Here is an 18454-nt window from a genome sequence, read left to right on the forward strand (position 1 = left end):
CAGATTTTCTTCAAGGATTGCCCTCTATTTGGTTCCATCCATCTTTCCCTCTATTCTGACCAGTTTCCCTGTACCTGCTGAAGAGAAGCATCCCCACAGCATGATGCTACCACCACCACGTTTCACTGTTGGGATGGTGTGCTCAGGGTGATGGGCAGTGTCGGGTTTCCACCACACATAGCGTTTTGCATTGAGGCCAAAAAGTTCAATTTTGGTCTCATCTGACCAGAGCACCTTCTTCCACATGTTTGCTGTGTCTCCCACATGGCTTGTGGCAAACTCCAAACAGGATTTCTTATGGTTCACTTTCAACAACGGCTTTCTTCTTGCCACAGATTCTCCCTCCTCAGCTGTGGATCTTTGCAGCTCCTCCAGAGTTACCATGGGCCTCTTGGTTGCTCCTCTGATTCATTTTCTCCTTGTCCGGCTTGTCGGTTTGGGTGGACGGCCTTGTCTTGGTAGGTTTGCAGTTGTGCCGTATTCTTTCCATTTTCTGATGATGGATTTTATGGTGCTCCATGAGATGTTCAAAGCTTGGGATATTTCTTTATAACCTAACCCTGCTTCATACTTCTCCACAACTTTATCCCTGACCTGTTTAGTGAGCTTTCATGATGCTGTTTGTTCAGTAATGATCTCTAACAAACTCTGAGGCCTTCACAGAACAGGTGTATTTATACTGAGATTAAATTGCAGACGATGGACCCTATTTACTAATTATGTGACTTGCAAATGTGACTTGTGAAGGCAATTGGTCGCACCAGATCTTTGTTAGGGGTTTCACAGTAAAGGGGGTGAATACATATGCACTCAATACTTTTCAGATTTTTATTTGTAAATAATTTTGAAATCCATGTAATATTTCCCCCCACTTCCAAATGATGGACCATTACATAAAATCACAATGAAATACATTTTAATCTGTGGTTATACCAAGACAAAATGTAGAAAAAGGGGGTTAATACTTGTGCAAGGCACTGTATATGAGACAATGGTTTGAACAGAAAGTGTGACGACACTGCACGGACATGTGGACCAATCAGCAACACCTCTGGCTGTGGTTTCCTTGAGGACTGTCGGAAAGCCAGCAAACCAACCTGCATGTAGGTGACAATAAAACAGACTTGAAACTGCCCCCACCCCCCATGTGTACTGAAAATACTGATGGATTCAAAGTCTAATGCATGTATTTTTTGTTTCTTCGTGCATTCACAGGTCATCTTAGAGCTGTGGTGACGCATTCACAGGCCCAGTCTGCTCTCAAATTAGAAGTTTTGAACCCTTCATCACTTCTGAGCAGAAGACAAGCAGTGCTGCAGAGTGAGAGAAAAAACAGACATATGTAGCTGTTCAGAGAGGAGACGGTGTCTTCTCAGTGTTCACGCCTTGCACAGACCAGGGTTAACCACATGCAGAATTGTGGGGAGGAGAGGAGCGATTATAAAGAAGCAGCAGCCGTGTGAAATTGGTGGAACAGCTTCATAAGAAAACAGAAAGTGCATCAGATGCCAGTATGAGCAGGATGCAGAAGAAGGCAGCAAACGTGGTGGCAGCAGCACAACAGTTAACCTGAATTTAAAATACAAAACACTCTGTGCAGGATGTGTGTTTGAGGAGCATGTGAGCTTCCTATTTTCTTTTTTGTTTTTGCCTTCTTGAGCAACATTTTGCTCTGTGTAGAAATGAAGAGCTAAAGAGAGAAGATTACAACATGCCGAGGAATGTGCTAATAGTGTAGAGGTGAAGCCACATGAACCAACTGAACCAGTGCAACACATGTAAGTATTAACTGGAAATCAATATGCTCTTTCTAAAAAGTATTAAACATACTTTTTAAACATATGATGTTCAAACATTGTTGAACATTTCTGAATATGAATCCCTCAGACCATGTGAAAACTGTAACTTGAACTTTTTCCCCAAAGGGAATCAGCAGTTTTATTCCAAATTGTTGCCAACTGTTGTTTGTGTGCATAAACACGTACATATGTTTGTGTCCAGGGCAGTTCACAGTCAAGTTAACGGTACAACGGCCATCCCGTGGAGGAGCAGCAGGAGTAAGCCGTCGCTCCTGGAGCAGCTCAGAGGCTGCCAGGAGGCCTGGTGTCCCGGGGCACCCTGGGATAGAGAAGGGGCCCACACTGCGATCTGTGGAACACCTGCAGGGGTGAGTATTCCTCCTATTCTTTACAAACATTCATCAGTCAATCAAGCAGTCGCCATGTCAGTATGATGTCACATTAACTCTGACGCTGCTTCACTTATTCAGAGAAAGTCTTAAAATGGGTCTGTGTATGCAGGAAAGTTATTTTACAATATGAAGTGGAAAACCTTCACGATCAAAAATATTGATATTGTGTTTGTTTCACACACATAGAGTGCAAACACTGAATCATTCTCTTCTGGGCCTTCAGCCTCCACGCTGGTACCATGATTCAATCAGATTTTATATTTTTTTGTTTTTTGTTTTTTGGGATTAAGTCTTCCACTTATAGATCATTGCCATATTTTAATAAGACAGTGGCCTCAGTCGTTATATAAAAGCACAAGTATTAACTTTAACTTCGTCGACTTATCGTTACTTTGACTTATTTCTCTGCTCATTTAAAAACTAATTTGAGCAAATTTGAGAAGCTAAAATAACAGGGAGATATTCTTTGTGTCTCCATTTCTTATTATCTGTCCTTCTACCTCCCTATCTTCCCTTCATACCTTCTCCCTGATCCTCACTTTTCCTTCTTCTCACTGTTTCCCTCATTCACATATAATCCAGCATCCTCCTGTCACCTCCAGGTTAGTTTGCTGCTCATGTTTCTGTCCAAATTGTCTCAAACAAGCGAAGATGTCATTTTGTGTAACAACAGAAGTGTTCTCAGGCCTGGATACTAAATAAGTCACAAAAGTAGTTCCCTCTTTTATTCTACATCTGAATCAGTAGTTTTGAGCTGAGTGCAGAAGTAGTGTTGGACACAGCACATGCATGTCAGGGAAATGACCGTCTGCTGAAAAGAGAGAATGTGAGTAGAGCAAAAATGTTTTTATTATTTTGCTTCTTGAAAGAGTGACATGCAAATAATTACAGAGAAATGGAAAACTTTATCTATAAATAACACGATGCATGAGTAATTTTGGGTTTTGACACAGAAATGTGTCAACTAGTTCTAAAATGAATTGTTCATTTATTTCTGACTAAACTTAGCTGTTATGAATCAACACAGAAATATTCATACACGTAACATCTCAACTGTCAAACTGCACGTCAGCGTGTTCAAAGTTTGGTGATCGCAGTGAATACGACTCTATTTCTGTGCATGTCGACATTGAAAGCCACTTCCTCTGTGTGTGTATAAATGTGTGCTGGTGTTCAACAGCACCCAATTCACTTGTGGTGTCTTTAGTTGCACTTGTATTGTTATACCCAAGTAATTAGGTCTCACTCCAACGGTTTTGTTCTGTTTCAGTCACTGTTTCCAATGCAGTTAGATCATCAGTGTAGAAAAAAGCAATGACTGGCTTTACAATGTTCGCTGTTAAAATGTTTGTTGTTTCATAAATGTGAAATAGAAAATAACAAATGAAAAAAGTGCTTCTCAAGGTATTCAAATTTTTGAATCATACAGATAGCATATGGATTTGGGCCACTTCAGGCAATGATGCAGCCCTTCTGGTCTTCTTATTGCCCGGACAAAATTAATGTGAGCTTAAAGTTGCTCTCTTGTAAAATAGCAAATGTCACCCAAATATCCCAAATACATGTGGGCCTTTTTTGGCAGTGTGCAGTGTTCTAGGCAAGGTGTAATCTGGATGTAAACCTACAGTTGCCGATGTGATAAATGGTGAATATGGCCCAAATAGCACAAATCAAATTCACCTTGCTATGGCCCAGATCTTGCAAACAGAAGCAGACCACCTAAGTGCCATCATCCCATGCGGTATGTGGGCTAAATCTGGGACAAAACTATTTTGCTATGTGGGTAAGCTACAAAGAAAAAACCCAACCTGCTCCAGCAGGACTGTGTGAGTGTGGTTTGCTCAGCTGTAGTAAGCAGTTAGTGATGGGAATGTTGACTCCTTGAAGGGAGCAGGATCTCATGGCTCTATTCCCCTGTTCTTATTTTTTTGGGGCTGTTATAAGATATGATACACAATTGATATGCAATAAAAAACAGTGAAAAACATTCAACAGATACTGATATTGCAGTAGGGAGAGTATTTTATATGGTTCGGGCCACAACTTTGAAAACTCGATCACCTTTAAGCTTTTAAACAGGACGACCATTAAGAGAGGGTGTCCATTAATAACATCCAGAGACAGTTAAGATTTGCTAATTCAGCTCAGGATGATGGAATAAGTTTTGTGTTTGAACCAAATTATTGGATAAATGAAAATCTTTTGCATAGATGAAAAGTGGGTTTAATTGTATCACAAGGTTTTTAATAATCAGATTGAGCCGATTGAGAGTCAGAGCTGTCATTAACGCTATTGGCAAAAACTCTGACTGTATGAAGAGGCATGTGCAGTTTATAATCAATAATGCAGTTTTATTTTTAATGTATTTAAATAAGAATACATATAACACATAGGACTGAGCCACATTCAGTAAGTTGGTCTATTAACCAGCCTCCATACAATCACATTAACCCTAACCCTCACCAAACAAATCTGTATCACTTATCATTACTGAACCTGTGGAAAATGACTAATGACTAATGACTAATAATCATGACTAATAATCTATATCTAATCAATCCAACCTTGTCATAGAAATACTGGCACAGTGTTGTTTTTCTTCTCCACTCTCTATTTTGTATTGTCAGCATTTTTCTTTTCAATGTCTGTCCTGTTGTCTGCCATTGAACATTTAAGATGTCTCCTCACTTGATCAGCTTCTGTACTAAAATGAGTCACTACATGTGCGTGTGTGTGCTTGTGTGTTTCCTTCCCTCCAGAGTTTCCTAGTTGTGCAGGACTGTGCAACATCTCTGCCCAGCCTGCTGTGTGTGTCTGCTGGAGGAGATAATGACACCATTCTCGATTATACTATCAAAAGTACGGGCAAAGGTATGGACCGACCTCATGCAAACATGGAGTTATTTCTGTGTGTATGTCTCTGTATTAGAGCGTATGTTTTAATGTGTGTGTGTGTGTGTGTGTGTGTGTGTGTGTGTGTGTGTGTGTGTGTGTGTGTGTGTGTGTGTGTGTGTGTGTGTGTGTGTTGACCAGGTATTACCCACGTTATGGGGACCTAAACCTGTTTACACCTTATGGGGACGAAAAATCAAGTCCCTATAATGTAAATCATGATATTTTAAGGTGAGAACATGTTAGTTTAAGGTAAGGGTAGTAGTAATGATTGTCAAAGTTTGAATAAGTCTCCCTTGAATGTAAATGTCTTCACAGCTATAGAGGGACGTGCATGTGTTTGTGTGCGCATGATCTCTAAGTTCCCTTTTCAGTCACTTTCAACGGTTATTTAATGACTCATTACTTCTGCCAAAAAGCGTCGGACTAAACTGATAAAGTACAGTTGCAGTAAGTCAATAACATGTCAGGTTACTTTGTATCTGCTGCTGTTGAATGTGTGTGCCTGGAAAATGTACAGGCGAGAGCAGGTAATACCGGTTAATACTCACACACCTACACAAATAGGAAACTGCTAATTCTGGTTTCTTAAACTGGTAACTCCCTTTAACTGCTGATACAACTCACACATATCCATGCTGCTTTTATTGTACATGCATGTGGTATTTAAAAACTGAAGAGACAACTGATACCTCTAACCTGCAGCAACCCTGCTCATAGTATTAGAACCCACGTGGTATTAGCAAATAAAATATTAATTAATAGAACACTGAAGTTACTGTGATCAAACAGAAGTCCCCTGTTAGGGTTCCTGGTTTAAGCTTTGTAAGTTTCCAGGAATGTATTTTCAGTATGAGGTTAATACTACCCACCATTTCTCTGTTTCCCTCTCTCAGCATTCCAGCTGTCTGAGTCTCGTCTTTCTTTCTCTGACTTGGCTCAGCTGGTGTTCTTCTACTCTGTGACCAGGTGAGGACCTGCTGCATCTCGGATTTTTATTTTCTGATTGTTCAAACTTCCTCCACAACTTCTCTAACATTTTATTACTACTGTAATAGAGCACAGACGTCACACTGCTTTAAGCATCTGTTCATTCTTTAGTCTCTATGGCTATCCATGTTATATGAGGGCTCAGTGAAATATCTTTCTCTAAAATAGTTTTGAATTCAGCTCTCAGGTCTGTTTAAACGTCATGAATCAGTTTGTTTTATCACTGTAATTTCTCCCTGTCTGTCAGGGATGTGTTGGCCGTTTGTCTGTCAATTCCTCAGTGGATCTACAGCATCACCGGCAAGAACAAAGATCGTCTCTCTCAACTTGAACCCAGTGAGTCATCTCGTACTCTATCTGACTTTGTCTTGTATCCTTACCCAGAGGAAGTATGATAAAACTATAAATGCTTTTATCTCTATATCTCTCTGTAGAATTTACCGCTACAAAGGACTTCCTAAAAAGACAATCAGGCACTTACGACCAAAATTTTGCTGCAAAGGTTTTAACCAAATCTAAAAAGACAGCCCACATCAGCCCTGTTGTTGAATCTCTACACTGGCTGCAAGTGAATTACAAGATTGATTTTAAAGTGTTATCCCTCGTTTTTTAATCTCTGAATGGAGCTGCTCCAGATACATAACAAACATGTTAGTCCAATATAACCTGCAAGACCCCTGAGATCACAGGGGAGTGGTCTGCTAGAGGTACCTAAGGTGAAATCTAAACATGGAGAAGCAGCTTTTAGTCACTATGCAGCTGGAACCAACTGCCTGATGATCTTTGGAATGCTCCATCCATTGCAATTTTTAAAATGAGATTGAAAACTTTTTTTATGCAAGTGCCTTTAACTAAGCTATTTTTACAACATTATTATTTTATTACATTTATTATTTTACAAAGTGCTATCTATTTTATTTGTATTATTTTTCTCTTTTGAATTATTTTGAAATTTTCATACAGTTTTATCCTTTTTATTTACTTTACCTCGTTTATTCTACTCTTCTTAGTCTTTTATTTTGCTTGAAAATTGTTTTAAACTGTCCTTTCAGATTTTACGTTGATTTATTTTTATGTTGTCTCTGTGTTATTTTTAATGTCACTGTACAGCAGCATGAAAGGTGCTTTATAAATAAAACTGCCAATGAAGAGAGTAAAGTATTTTTGAATCAGTGTTTGATTTGTTTCTAGCAATTAAATGATGGTTAAACTAGAGAACTGACTTTATTTTGAATCCGTTCCAATGCAGACACTTGGCTCAGCTCCCCTCCTGACCAACAGATGGAAGAAATGCCCCACAGAGAGCCAAGCACCGTCATGTGCTCCATCCAGGTATATGACGATTAGCCCACCGTACTCCAGCTGGTGAACACGGTGAAACATTTAGTAGCTACGAGTCAACAGTTAACATTACCTCATCTCTGCCGGATGTGCAACTGTTCACTTACATGTTTGCATGTCAGCGATGACTTAAAGCTTCTTCCACAGCTAAATTGTGGTGCTCAGTGTGTCACACCATCTTTGTGTTTGTGTGTTTCCTTAGCTGACTTCCACGAACGGGGCCCTGTGTATCATTAATCCCCTCTACTTACGTGAACATGGAGATGACTGGCTGACACACAGGGAACGTACTGTGAAGTGCACCACACAGGCATCAAACTACAGGCGAGAGCGACGCCTCAGCACCACTCGGCCGTGGGCGGGGGCTGGGTTACAGAATAAACGGGCCATCTCATTGGAACAGGGACCCTCTGCTGCCAGTGTGGAGAGTTCTGGTGAGGATGAGTTACTTTAACATATAAATAAAGTATTTATTACCTCTGCTAAGGAGGTTATTTTTTTATTTTACATTTGTTTGTTTGTTAGAAGGATTATGCAAAAACTGGAGGGCTGGGGCCCTGCTCAAAGAAGAACCCATTAAATGTTGGTGCAGATTCAGGATTTTTTTTTCACTTTCTTCAATATTGCGAGGGTTAGGGTGTTTTTCAATTTTGTTGATTTCTCAGAGAATCATTCACAGATCTTGATGAAAATCTGGTATTTTTAAGCAGCTGATATTTATGAGTATTTGTGTAATTTTATGCAAATCCATATAAAATTCTGTATCTATTGAATTTAAAAGGGGACTGTTTGACCTTGTCAGAGGTATACACTCTACTGAGTAATATCCTACTTTAGAAATGTGCTTCTCCTACTTTTGAGTCATTTCACCCACATAACAAAATCCTTACATTCTCCATTCCCTTCAGTAATGTTTGACCAAGCATTTTGTACCCAGAGTATATAACCCAGATAACCGCATGTAAAAGATAACCGCATGTAAAAGAAATTTTTTTAATAAGTTTCTATCCAATTTAACCAGGGGAATTGACAGACCCATACTGTGATCATTTTACAAAGAATTATAGGGAAGTAGTCTTATTAGCTTTATTGCTAAGAGTTGATTAAGAATATTGACACCACTGTCAAATCTGTCCTTAAAATATGAATCTACAGGCACAAGTATATTAGCTTAGCTTAGCACAAATACTTGAGGCAGGGCCATGGAACCTGTTTCTCATTCTCTATTACCTCTTTTACACCAACATTAGTGGGTACTGGGTATGTGCAGGTACCCCCTCTAAAATGGTGATGACTCCTGTCCCATCGCCAGTAGACAAGTTTGCCTTCAGTTTTTTTACGCCTTGCAAGTCATGTGCGCTGTCACAAACTCACCGAAACCTGAAGCGTTCGCTCACCTCTCTGTCGCGCCAAATTAGCGCAATCATCCTCGTGTCTTGTTTCAATCACTGCCGATCAGAGCTAGACACAATTATAACCCTTGTCTACTGCAGAGTTTGAGCAGGGAGGGAATGCAGATTGTATCCATTCCTGTTGCAGACAAAATGCAGATGTTAGTAGGTTTTTGGAACAATGGAAAAGGGGCATATGTTGCTTTTAAGGGTTAAGCCACAGTCACGGTAACGTGGTTTTCATACTCTGTCTCCTTATCCAGGTCTAACCAGAGCTAAATCAGCTGATTCACCAACCCCACCAACACCAGGTGCCACAGCTGGGGTGGTCCTCAGAAGGCCAAGCCAAAATTCCACCCTGAGCCCTCCACACAGAGCAAGCACGGAGAGCCTGAATTCATCTCCTCCCTCCACACCCGAGCTGCAGCACCACGGCAGCCCCGTCCCTCAGTCCCCTCACAGGGTTTCCTGGATAGAAGATGGAGTCTGGCTGCCCCCACCTAGGCCCTCGTCCTCACTCCACCCCCCGCTTCGCGAGCTCGACTCGCTGTCAATCAGCAGCGTTGAAGAAGAGCAGGAGTCCCAAATTCAAAGCCCTCCACTGCACCACCCGTCAGCGCACCGTTTGGCCGACAAGGTCATACATCGGCTCTCTGCGGTGGGCCAGGTGCTCGGCGGGCTGGTGTGTCAGAAAAAAAGACTAACCAATCGTGTGCAAGAGATGAGCGAGCGGAAAGGCAGTGTATTTGCAGAGGCCGTGAGAGGATTCGTGGAGGTGACGCAGAGGGGAGGGGCTGATCCCGATGGGGTCATGGGGTCAGACTTCTTACAGGAAGTGAGGTCATCACTTACATCACTGAGGGAGATACTGTTGGACTTCCCAGAAATCCAGGCATTGTTGGACAGCATTACTGATCTAAGTGACGCAGAGATAGGTGAGTGAGCAAACAGTGAAAATTGACAGAAGAATAATAAAAATGCATCTTAGCTGTGTGTTTTATTGACAGAACTTGTGTTGTTACAGTCATAACTGAGCAGATGATTGGTTGGTTCTCCTCTGACTTTACCTCACTTACCTTCTGACCCTCCTGTAGACTCATTGGTGGAGCTCTCCCTGCACAAAGTGGCTCTGAAGCCCGTCTCCACCCACCTATACTCCTGCATTCGCACCTCCCGCACTAATGATGGCAGCTTCAAGCGTCTCCACAGCAATCTGTGTGTGCTGGAAAAGAATGAGGTAGAGGAGCTGGGAGGGTCGGCGGGAGTTGGGGTTCCTGACTGCGTCAGCCTGGAGCGAATCCAGCAGAGGTGGACGACGATGCATGAAGCCTACTCCCCAGACAAGAAGGTCAAGATGCTGCTCAAAGTCTGCAAGAGCATCTATGACGGCATGAGTACAAATTCTAGCTCAGGTAAACTGGTCGTTTAATGATTTTTACCACTCTAGCTCTGTCTGTCTTGTCTCTGTGACTGGACTGACTCCTTGTTTGTCTGTCCTTTTAAATTCGTTCTCTCCTCTCCACTCTTCTGCAGGAAAATTATTTGGAGCGGATGATTTTCTGCCCTGCCTGACATGGGTGCTGCTCCGAAGCGATGTGGTCACCATACAGCTGGACACGGACTACATGATGGAGCTGCTGGACCCCACACAGCTACAGGGAGAGGGTACAGATACAGTCACATTCTTATGCTGCACACACACACACATTTCTACCACAACCCTGTTGAAAAGGCAGGAGGTGAAGATGTCCACTATCATTGTAGGCGGACACAATGGCTGATTTGTAAGTTTCCATGTTTCCTGGAGCTTCTACCATGTGCCGCTAAGTTTCCTTTTCAGACCCATAGTTTGTTTGCTCTCCAAATCAGTTCATGAGTTCGTAAACTTTAATTTTCACTCAAAGAAAAAACCCTATGTGAAATAAAATGCATGGTTACAAACCATGTGAGAAAGTTTGGTCTCCGGGGTGAGAGCAGGAGTGTAAATGTACCCTGTGAGGCCTCTCCAGAAAGATCTTTGTAGACCACGTTTCAGGCCAAACCAAAATCAGACGGTTTGGTCTACGGAGGCTTTCCGTTATCGGAGTCACCTCTTTGTCCCGCCCTTTTTGCTATTGTCCAGCAACAGAGATTAATTTAGACATGACAAACAAAGTTTTAATGTCCCTTGTTGTGTACAGTTAGCTGCTGCATTTGAAGGGGCCTACGAAATGGGTCGTGCCCCTGTGACGCATTTGGTCTTCCAATTCAGCCTCTGAAGGATACTTCCTTGTTCATTCCTTCAATATTCCCTTTATAACGGACACTCAATAATAAGCAGTAAATAATAATAATAATAATAATAGGATATTTCCCATTTAAGTTCACCTGCATGAATACTATCTACTCCAAATCACACATATTCCTCTATTCTTATGATAAAATGTAAATGTAAAACAAAGTCATGAATTTCCATGCTGCTATTTTGCCAATCAGACTTAGTGAGTTGCGGGTTTGAAACTACCAAGTTTTCTTATAATTTAGGAAGGACTTTATGCTCGGTGACTAAACAATTTCTGTGCTGCTAAATTACAATCCGAAGTCACAGACTGTCTCCTTTCCTTCATTCCCCACATCAACAGGTGGCTACTACCTCACAACTCTGTACGCCTCTCTCTACTACATCAGCAGTTTCCGTCCACGAATCGCAGCTCGTCAGCTCAGTGTGGAGGCCCAGCAGTCTCTTAACCAATGGCATCGCAGGCGCACCCTGCACTGCAACCAGTCTCGTCGCAGCAAGCATCGACGGACCATCCGCAGACAGACGTTTCGGGAGAGGGGGCCGCAGAGCTCTGACACTGGCACTGTGAGTAAAGAGGAGAGTGGAGAAGAAAATGATCATCCTGATGAGTCACAGCAGCAGAGAGACAGCAGTGCAGGGGCTCTGCAGCAACTGAGAGAGGAGACGGAGAGAGAGCGAGGAGACAAGGACCAATCACAGACATCTTGTCCAGGATCAGACTGTCAGCAGCAAGATGTAACAGGAAGCAAACAGGAAGACCGACAGACTCCATGTGCAGCCGAAGAAGAGAAACAAGCAGGATTATAAGTGGTAGAAGAAGAACAAGGGAAATTAAAAAGATGTAAACATTCCAAGAAGCCAAAGAAAGCTTTTGAGTAGTGTTAATAATATAGTGCTGTCAAATAATGATGAGGATGTTTGACCAAACCAGGAGATGGGACTCCTCTAAGGGACTTCAATGATTCAATGGATAAATTGATATTTACTTTATATATACTTGTTTTTTTACCCCAATTACAAAAACATTTCAAATAAAATGTGCAAATATTTAGTTAATCTGGCTTAAATGACTCCAGATCTCATGTTGCAGGTGATTGTAATGAAGAGGAGAGATCATACAAAACATGAATGTTGAGGCACTGTGTGTAAATATATCACTCGATCAGTTTTCTCCTTCAGTTGATATTTAACTTATTTATATCTAATAATTGATCAGTCTGATCACTTTATTATAGTCAGCCATCAATCCACCTTTTCCTCAGAAATGTGCTTAAGTTTCCTCAGAAACTACGGGTCAGATGTTGCATATGATACTGAAGTTATGTTACACATCATTGTCATAATCATTTTGTATTTGTTTGGAGGCTATGACATTTTGTAAGGTGCATCATGAACTGGAATTATTTTATATTTTTTATGTGTTGTGTTATTTTTAATGCGTGAATATATTAATATACAAATAATAATTTGCAAAAAGACTATAGAGCAAACACAATTTAAATAAAAAAACGGTGTTATATGTCTTGTTCTTTCTTCAGCAGCTGATTTCACTCTGGCTTTGGTTTTGTAAGAAACCTATTGAAATTTAACTCAAAAGTGCTTCTCAACAAGTTTAAAAAGACATATCATCATATCAACTTCTTAAGTACTTCTCCAAACACAAGTAAATGTCTTCTTTTGGACCACTAGAGAGCAGCATTAACCCTGCTGTGAGGAGTACAGCTTCTATGTAGTTACAGTAGAATACATACAGGTCAGATCCTTTTTTGATGTAATGAGATAGAATCTATGGTAGGAAATAAATTTAACAGAAAAAGTAATAAAATATGGATTTATTTCTGTAATTTCTAAATATGCTGAGAAACCATGTCAGTGAATGCAGCAATTCTCCATTTCTTCCAACTATTTATGCACACACACACACAAATGCACGCCGGCCTAGTATTACATACAATACCATTATTATGTTTAAAACTGTACATGTGTTGTGTGCCCTGAAGAAGCAGTTGAAATTCAAGCTCTTTCTTTCAAGTGGCTGCATAAGATACTAAAAGGAATTGAAAAAGAATTTGTAAAGCGGAAGAAGCTATTGAAGTTCAGGCCTCAACAAAATGGCATGTGGGTGTGATACAAGAAGTTGAAATGGCAGATAAAATGCATTGAAGGAGTTGAAAGTGACACGTGTTCAGATTTATAGCTGAACTGTACAAAGTGAACTGAAAAATGAAAGGAAGTGACCTCAGTGGAAGTCACACTTTAAAAGGTGCTGCAGTGACACTTTGAATAAGTTGAATCACATGTTTATTATTTTTACTTTCATTTTAAGATTTTAACTGTACACCTCAGCTGCCTCTTCCAAAAAACTTGAAAAAACATATTTACTTAGATGCTATATTTTTGCTTTACCTTCTGCACTCTGAATTGCATAAACTGCCTGTGTGAAACGTGTTGTATAACAAAGTTTACAAGGAGTGACTATAAACGACTATAACAGTTGAGATTGAGAAGGCAGTTGAAGTACAGTAACTGAATGTCAACTTAAAAGTGAAATAATAAGCACTTACAATGGTTGAAGTGAAAGCATGAGCAGTGAAAGTAGAAACGTCATTGCATTGACTTCACCAGTTGACATTTAAAGATGTTCAGTGAAGCACTTGTAGAACGACAAGAACATAGAAATCTGAATGACTGGCTGCTTAACATAGTTTTTTAACAATTACAGGGCTGTGGAGGGTGGAGCCTAAAAATGAATTCGGACGCAGAGTTGGAAGTGAAGTTGCAACATTTCATCTTAATCTATTTTACTTATTAATTATATTATAATTTACTAAACTGTATTTCCCAGTTCATTATCCTATTATATTTATTTTACATATAGTTTATCTAGGTCTTTTTTGCAATAACTATGTAATTAACTGCATGTAAATACAAAGGTTAGAAAAATAGTTAATGGATGCACATACATGTACACATGTCAATAGTTATACAGGGGGCCTCTTATGTAAATGTACACACACATATGGAAGCGTCTCATCACTGCATTCTAAATGACCGAGCCAATCAAATTTGCCTAATGAGACATCTGGCATTCTGCCTGCATGTGGATGTCAAGCCCAGAAACAGCTGGGCCTTCACACACACTCACACACACACACACACACACACACACACACACACACACACACACACACACACACACACACACACACACACACACAGAGACGTTCCCTTTCTCCGCTCACACTTTATCAGTGCTGTCAGATCTGGTGTAAGACTTTGGAAGAAAGACAGTGCTACACGCTGGATCACACATTCACCACACACACAATTGGGATGTGTTGACGAAGGAGTTGTGGTCAAGATGTTGCTGGTCAGTCAACAGTGTCCCACACTCTCCGTACCACACACAGCTCTTTCACACATGTGATATATTATGCATACATGAGTCTGGGTAACGCACTCACCACGGCCATAAATTAGATATGTGGCAGCGGTGGAGGCAGTCGAGGAGGGGAAGAGGGGAGAAAAGAGAGAGAGAGAGAGAGAGAGAGAGAGAGAGAGAGAGAGAGTGTGTGTGTGTGTGTGTAAAATGAGGGGGGGGGGACAGATGGTTGTGGCCTGAGGCATTCGACGTACTGCAGCTAAACATGGAGACTGCAACACACACACACACACACACACACACACACACACACACACACACACACACACAGATGGGGGCTGCTCACATATACAAACACTTAAACATATACTGTATATAAGAAGGTGACACATGCAGCACAAACAACACACTGACACTATTTTCTCTGATCAGTAAATGATTTTTTTTAATAAAACATTTAGATTTTGGTGTATGTGATATTAGAAAGAATTTTGATTAAGACTGCTGGTGTGCTTTTTCAGGAATATAACTTGATAACTTAATTTACCTTATAACTCAAAATATGAGTTACATGTGTTTATTCAATTTCATTCTAATTTAAGTCAATTTCACTTCTAGTCAGTGTTACTATTTGCTCCTCTACATTTAAATGAAACTTAGTTAATCAATAATTAAAATAATCATAAGCTTCAGAACTAAATACCACTTTTATGTACTTTTACTTCATATAATTCTCTGACTTTTCTGACTGTTGTAAATGCATAAAACACAGTGACGCTTAAAATGAGGTAGATCTATTACTGGCTTTAACATAGAAAAGAGAAATGGTAAATGTTTCAGCTCTCAGGCGATACATTTAGAAACAGGAAGTCAGTGTAGTACAAAGTTACTCAGAAATAACCAGCTACTTATAGAAATCGTTCTATAAATTTGCCTTATTGTCACTGATGTATCAGCCTCAAAATGTTAAAAGGGAGTTTTGTAATGCTTTAAATGTATTGTAATATAAGTCTATTTTTATGCAAATAAAAAAACAACTACAATGGCACTCAGTATAGCTCGTACCTACAGCAAGGCCCAACAGTCCATTTAAATTCAATCAAGCTGAACCAAATTACCCACACTCATAAACATCAGTCCCCTAAATCTGCCAGAATCCTTTCATGAATAACCCCCTGAGAAATCAGTGAAAATGTAAAAAAAAAACACCTCCTAGATCTGCTTCCTGATCCAGATCCACACCAAAATGTCGGGGCTTCTTCCCTCACCCATACCACATCCTTCAGCAAATTTCAAGGAAATCCTTCCAGTACTTTTTGCATTGTCTCGCTTACAAACGGACGGGAGTGAAAACATAACCTCCTCGGCGGAGGTAATCATTTTTAGCTCTGCTTCCCTTTTAGCTCAGTACTTGTCTTGTGTCAGTTTGGATGAAGCTCAGAGTTTGGCTGCGTCTTGACTGTCTTGCCCTGCCTTGTGCTCATCTGTCACTTGTCCCTTATAATACATGTACGTGTCATTGTCCTAACTGCGGCCTTTCAGCGGCTGTCACCATCCGGCAGCTTGCCTCTGTCACAGCTCCTTGACACGCCCACAATAAAACTTTCTCTCTTTCTCTTTACAGCCATCCTGGTGCTTTTTCATTCCCTCTCTTCATCATTCAGTTCCTCCCTGCTCTTCCTCTTTCTCCCCTGCTGCATTCCTCCATTACCACCACCCCCCTCTCCCTCTTTTACCACATCCCTCCCTTCCCCTCCCTCTCTCCCACTTGTCTGAACTCTGACAGGTGTGTAATTGAATGATTAATGACCACCAGAGTAACTCCCACTCCCACACACACACACACACACACACACACACACACACACACACACACACACATTATGTTAAAATTGAATTGTACATATTTATGCACACACATATTCATGCGCCGACACACACAGGCGTTCACGTTACACACGTGCATCCATTTTGCTTCAATAGCCCAAATGGTGAAATTCAAACCAGTGGGAGTCTTGAAATGATGGAAACATTATAAGGAATGTAGCAATATACACTCAAAGCATATGAAACATCCTGCACACAAGGGCCGACGCTGTACCAGCACTGCAATGCAACTCATGTGAAATTATTTTTGTCAGTATAAGAAAACGTCTCATCCTGACTGATATCTAATACATAAATGAAACTTATTCCTCTGATTTGTGAAGGTCTGGGGTTAAATAACATTCTGCAGTACCCCACACTCCTCTGTGTGCTATAAGCTTCATATTCCTTTCAGTACACAAACAGTGAAACACAAATACACATGAGAGTGTTCTTCTCTCCATTTGTCAGATCGTATGCAGAGTAATTCCCACCGTCTAATGGAGTCTGTGTCGGTGAGAGACAGGGCAGCCAATCACAAGCTGAGCCTCTGACCATGAGTTATGTTGTGTGAGTGAGGTTTCAACACTGACGTATGAATGAAGTGCAGCATGTGCTGTGGATGTTTTCTGCCAAGATCCCTGCCTGTGATGCTGCGGGATTATACACGTTAGGATCATTGCTTTCTAACAGCTGGAGAGAAAAAGAAAAATTTGAGAGAAGTGAAATTCATACAATATAAATGAAGCTCAGTCAACACATTGTGGGGCTGAAGGAAGAGAGAGTACCAACACTGAGAATTAATGTTGTTCATCGTGTTAGGAAATACACTTATTCACTTTAATACTGAGAATTAGATGAGAAGGTTGATACCACTCTCTCAAATGTGTACATTTTAAAGGTCCAGCGTGGAGGATTTAGGGAGAACTATTGGCAGAACTTAAATATCATTTTCTTCATGTTGTTTCTATTGAATCATTTAATCACCTGAAACCAAGATTCATTATGTTTTATTACTTTCGAATAAGCCCTTCATATCTACATCTACCTGCATGTTTCTACTGTAGCCCAGAGCAGGTACACCAAACACTGGCTCTATAGCATTTAAATGTTACATGAAGATGATGCTTCTGATGCTTGAAAAGAGAGGGTCACAAGAGGGGTTTTCAATTAGATGCCACTCAATCTACACTGACCTTTTAATATGAAGCCATAGCTGGCAGCTGGTTAGCTTAGCATAAACACTGGAAACAGAGGGAAATGACTAGCCTGGATCTGCCGAAAGATGACAACCAGACGCTAAATTAAACTAATAAGATACTAGAAAATACGAGAAATATGACAAAACGATAGATGGAGCAGCTGGAAGTCAAGCTGGCTTCTCGAGACAATAACCCCTTGCCTCCACAAGAGGGAGTAAATACAAAAATTATACAAACAAGCAATATTAGATCTTTTAAAGGTCCAGTGTGTACGATTTAGGTCAAAGGGATCTATTGGCAGAAATTAGATATAAAATAATCCTAGTGATATTTTCACTAGTGTGTAATCATCCAAATTGTACAAATTGTTGTTGTTTATATTAACATTGTGAGCGGATCCTCTCTACTGAGAACGCCATGTTTTTTACAGTAATCCAAAATGGACAAACTTAACACCTTTTGAGTTTTTATGACAACTGACGGCTTCCACAGGTTGTCTTTCATGTTTGGAAGGGGAGGGTGAGGTGAGAGGTATTCAGCTGCAATATGCACCTTCACCACTAGGTGTCACTAAATTCTACACAGATGTAAGGTGAGATATTGCTTCCACCTACGTATCGTTTAACAAATGTCTTTTGTTTTTAGATTTAACAGGTTTGAGCACTGCTTGACTTGCTTGCCCTGACAGCCCACCACTGGTTCTAGTGTTCATGTTTGCTGTTAAGTTTGGTTTGAAGTTATTGGATGCTATAAATATTTGGTGAAATGTCATGATTGACAGCTGGGACTGACTCACTACAGGTTGACACGTGTAGGGGCGGGACCTCAAACCCACGGCTGCACTCCACAATCACGCCTGCTCAGACTTTGTTCAACGAGAGGAAGAGGAGACTCGTCATTCATTATATAAAGTATGTT

The 18454-nt window shown here is 40.6% G+C and overlaps 1 protein-coding gene across 2 annotated transcripts; it reads left to right on the plus strand.

Moving 5' to 3' along the window:
- Window positions 1-1254: 1254 nt before the first annotated feature.
- rinl (Ras and Rab interactor-like) lies at window positions 1255-12623 on the plus strand. Of its 2 annotated transcripts, XM_034604500.1 has the most exons (11): window positions 1255-1778; window positions 2002-2167; window positions 4951-5062; window positions 5980-6052; window positions 6321-6409; window positions 7323-7405; window positions 7617-7848; window positions 9069-9740; window positions 9900-10217; window positions 10336-10470; window positions 11427-12623. In XM_034604500.1, coding segments are annotated over exons 1-11 (2349 nt in total). In that variant the 5' UTR covers window positions 1255-1776; the 3' UTR covers window positions 11894-12623. The 2 variants fall into 2 exon arrangements, with proteins under 2 accessions (XP_034460391.1, XP_034460390.1); XM_034604499.1 differs by lacking the exon at window positions 1255-1778 and having other exon boundaries at window positions 1988-2167; window positions 10339-10470.
- Window positions 12624-18454: the final 5831 nt, after the last annotated feature.

Source organism: Hippoglossus hippoglossus, chromosome 13, assembly GCF_009819705.1.
Source record: "Hippoglossus hippoglossus isolate fHipHip1 chromosome 13, fHipHip1.pri, whole genome shotgun sequence".
NCBI classification, from domain to species: domain Eukaryota; kingdom Metazoa; phylum Chordata; class Actinopteri; order Pleuronectiformes; family Pleuronectidae; genus Hippoglossus; species Hippoglossus hippoglossus.

Coding starts and splice junctions, on each gene's coding strand:
- rinl (XM_034604499.1), top strand. CDS start 1,988: ATGTTTGTGTCCAGGGCAGTTCACAGTCAAGTTAACGGTACAACGGCC. Junction 7,406..7,616: donor CCGTCATGTGCTCCATCCAG/GTATATGACGAT, acceptor GTGTTTCCTTAG/CTGACTTCCACGAACGGGGC. Junction 9,741..9,899: donor TCTAAGTGACGCAGAGATAG/GTGAGTGAGCAA, acceptor ACCCTCCTGTAG/ACTCATTGGTGGAGCTCTCC.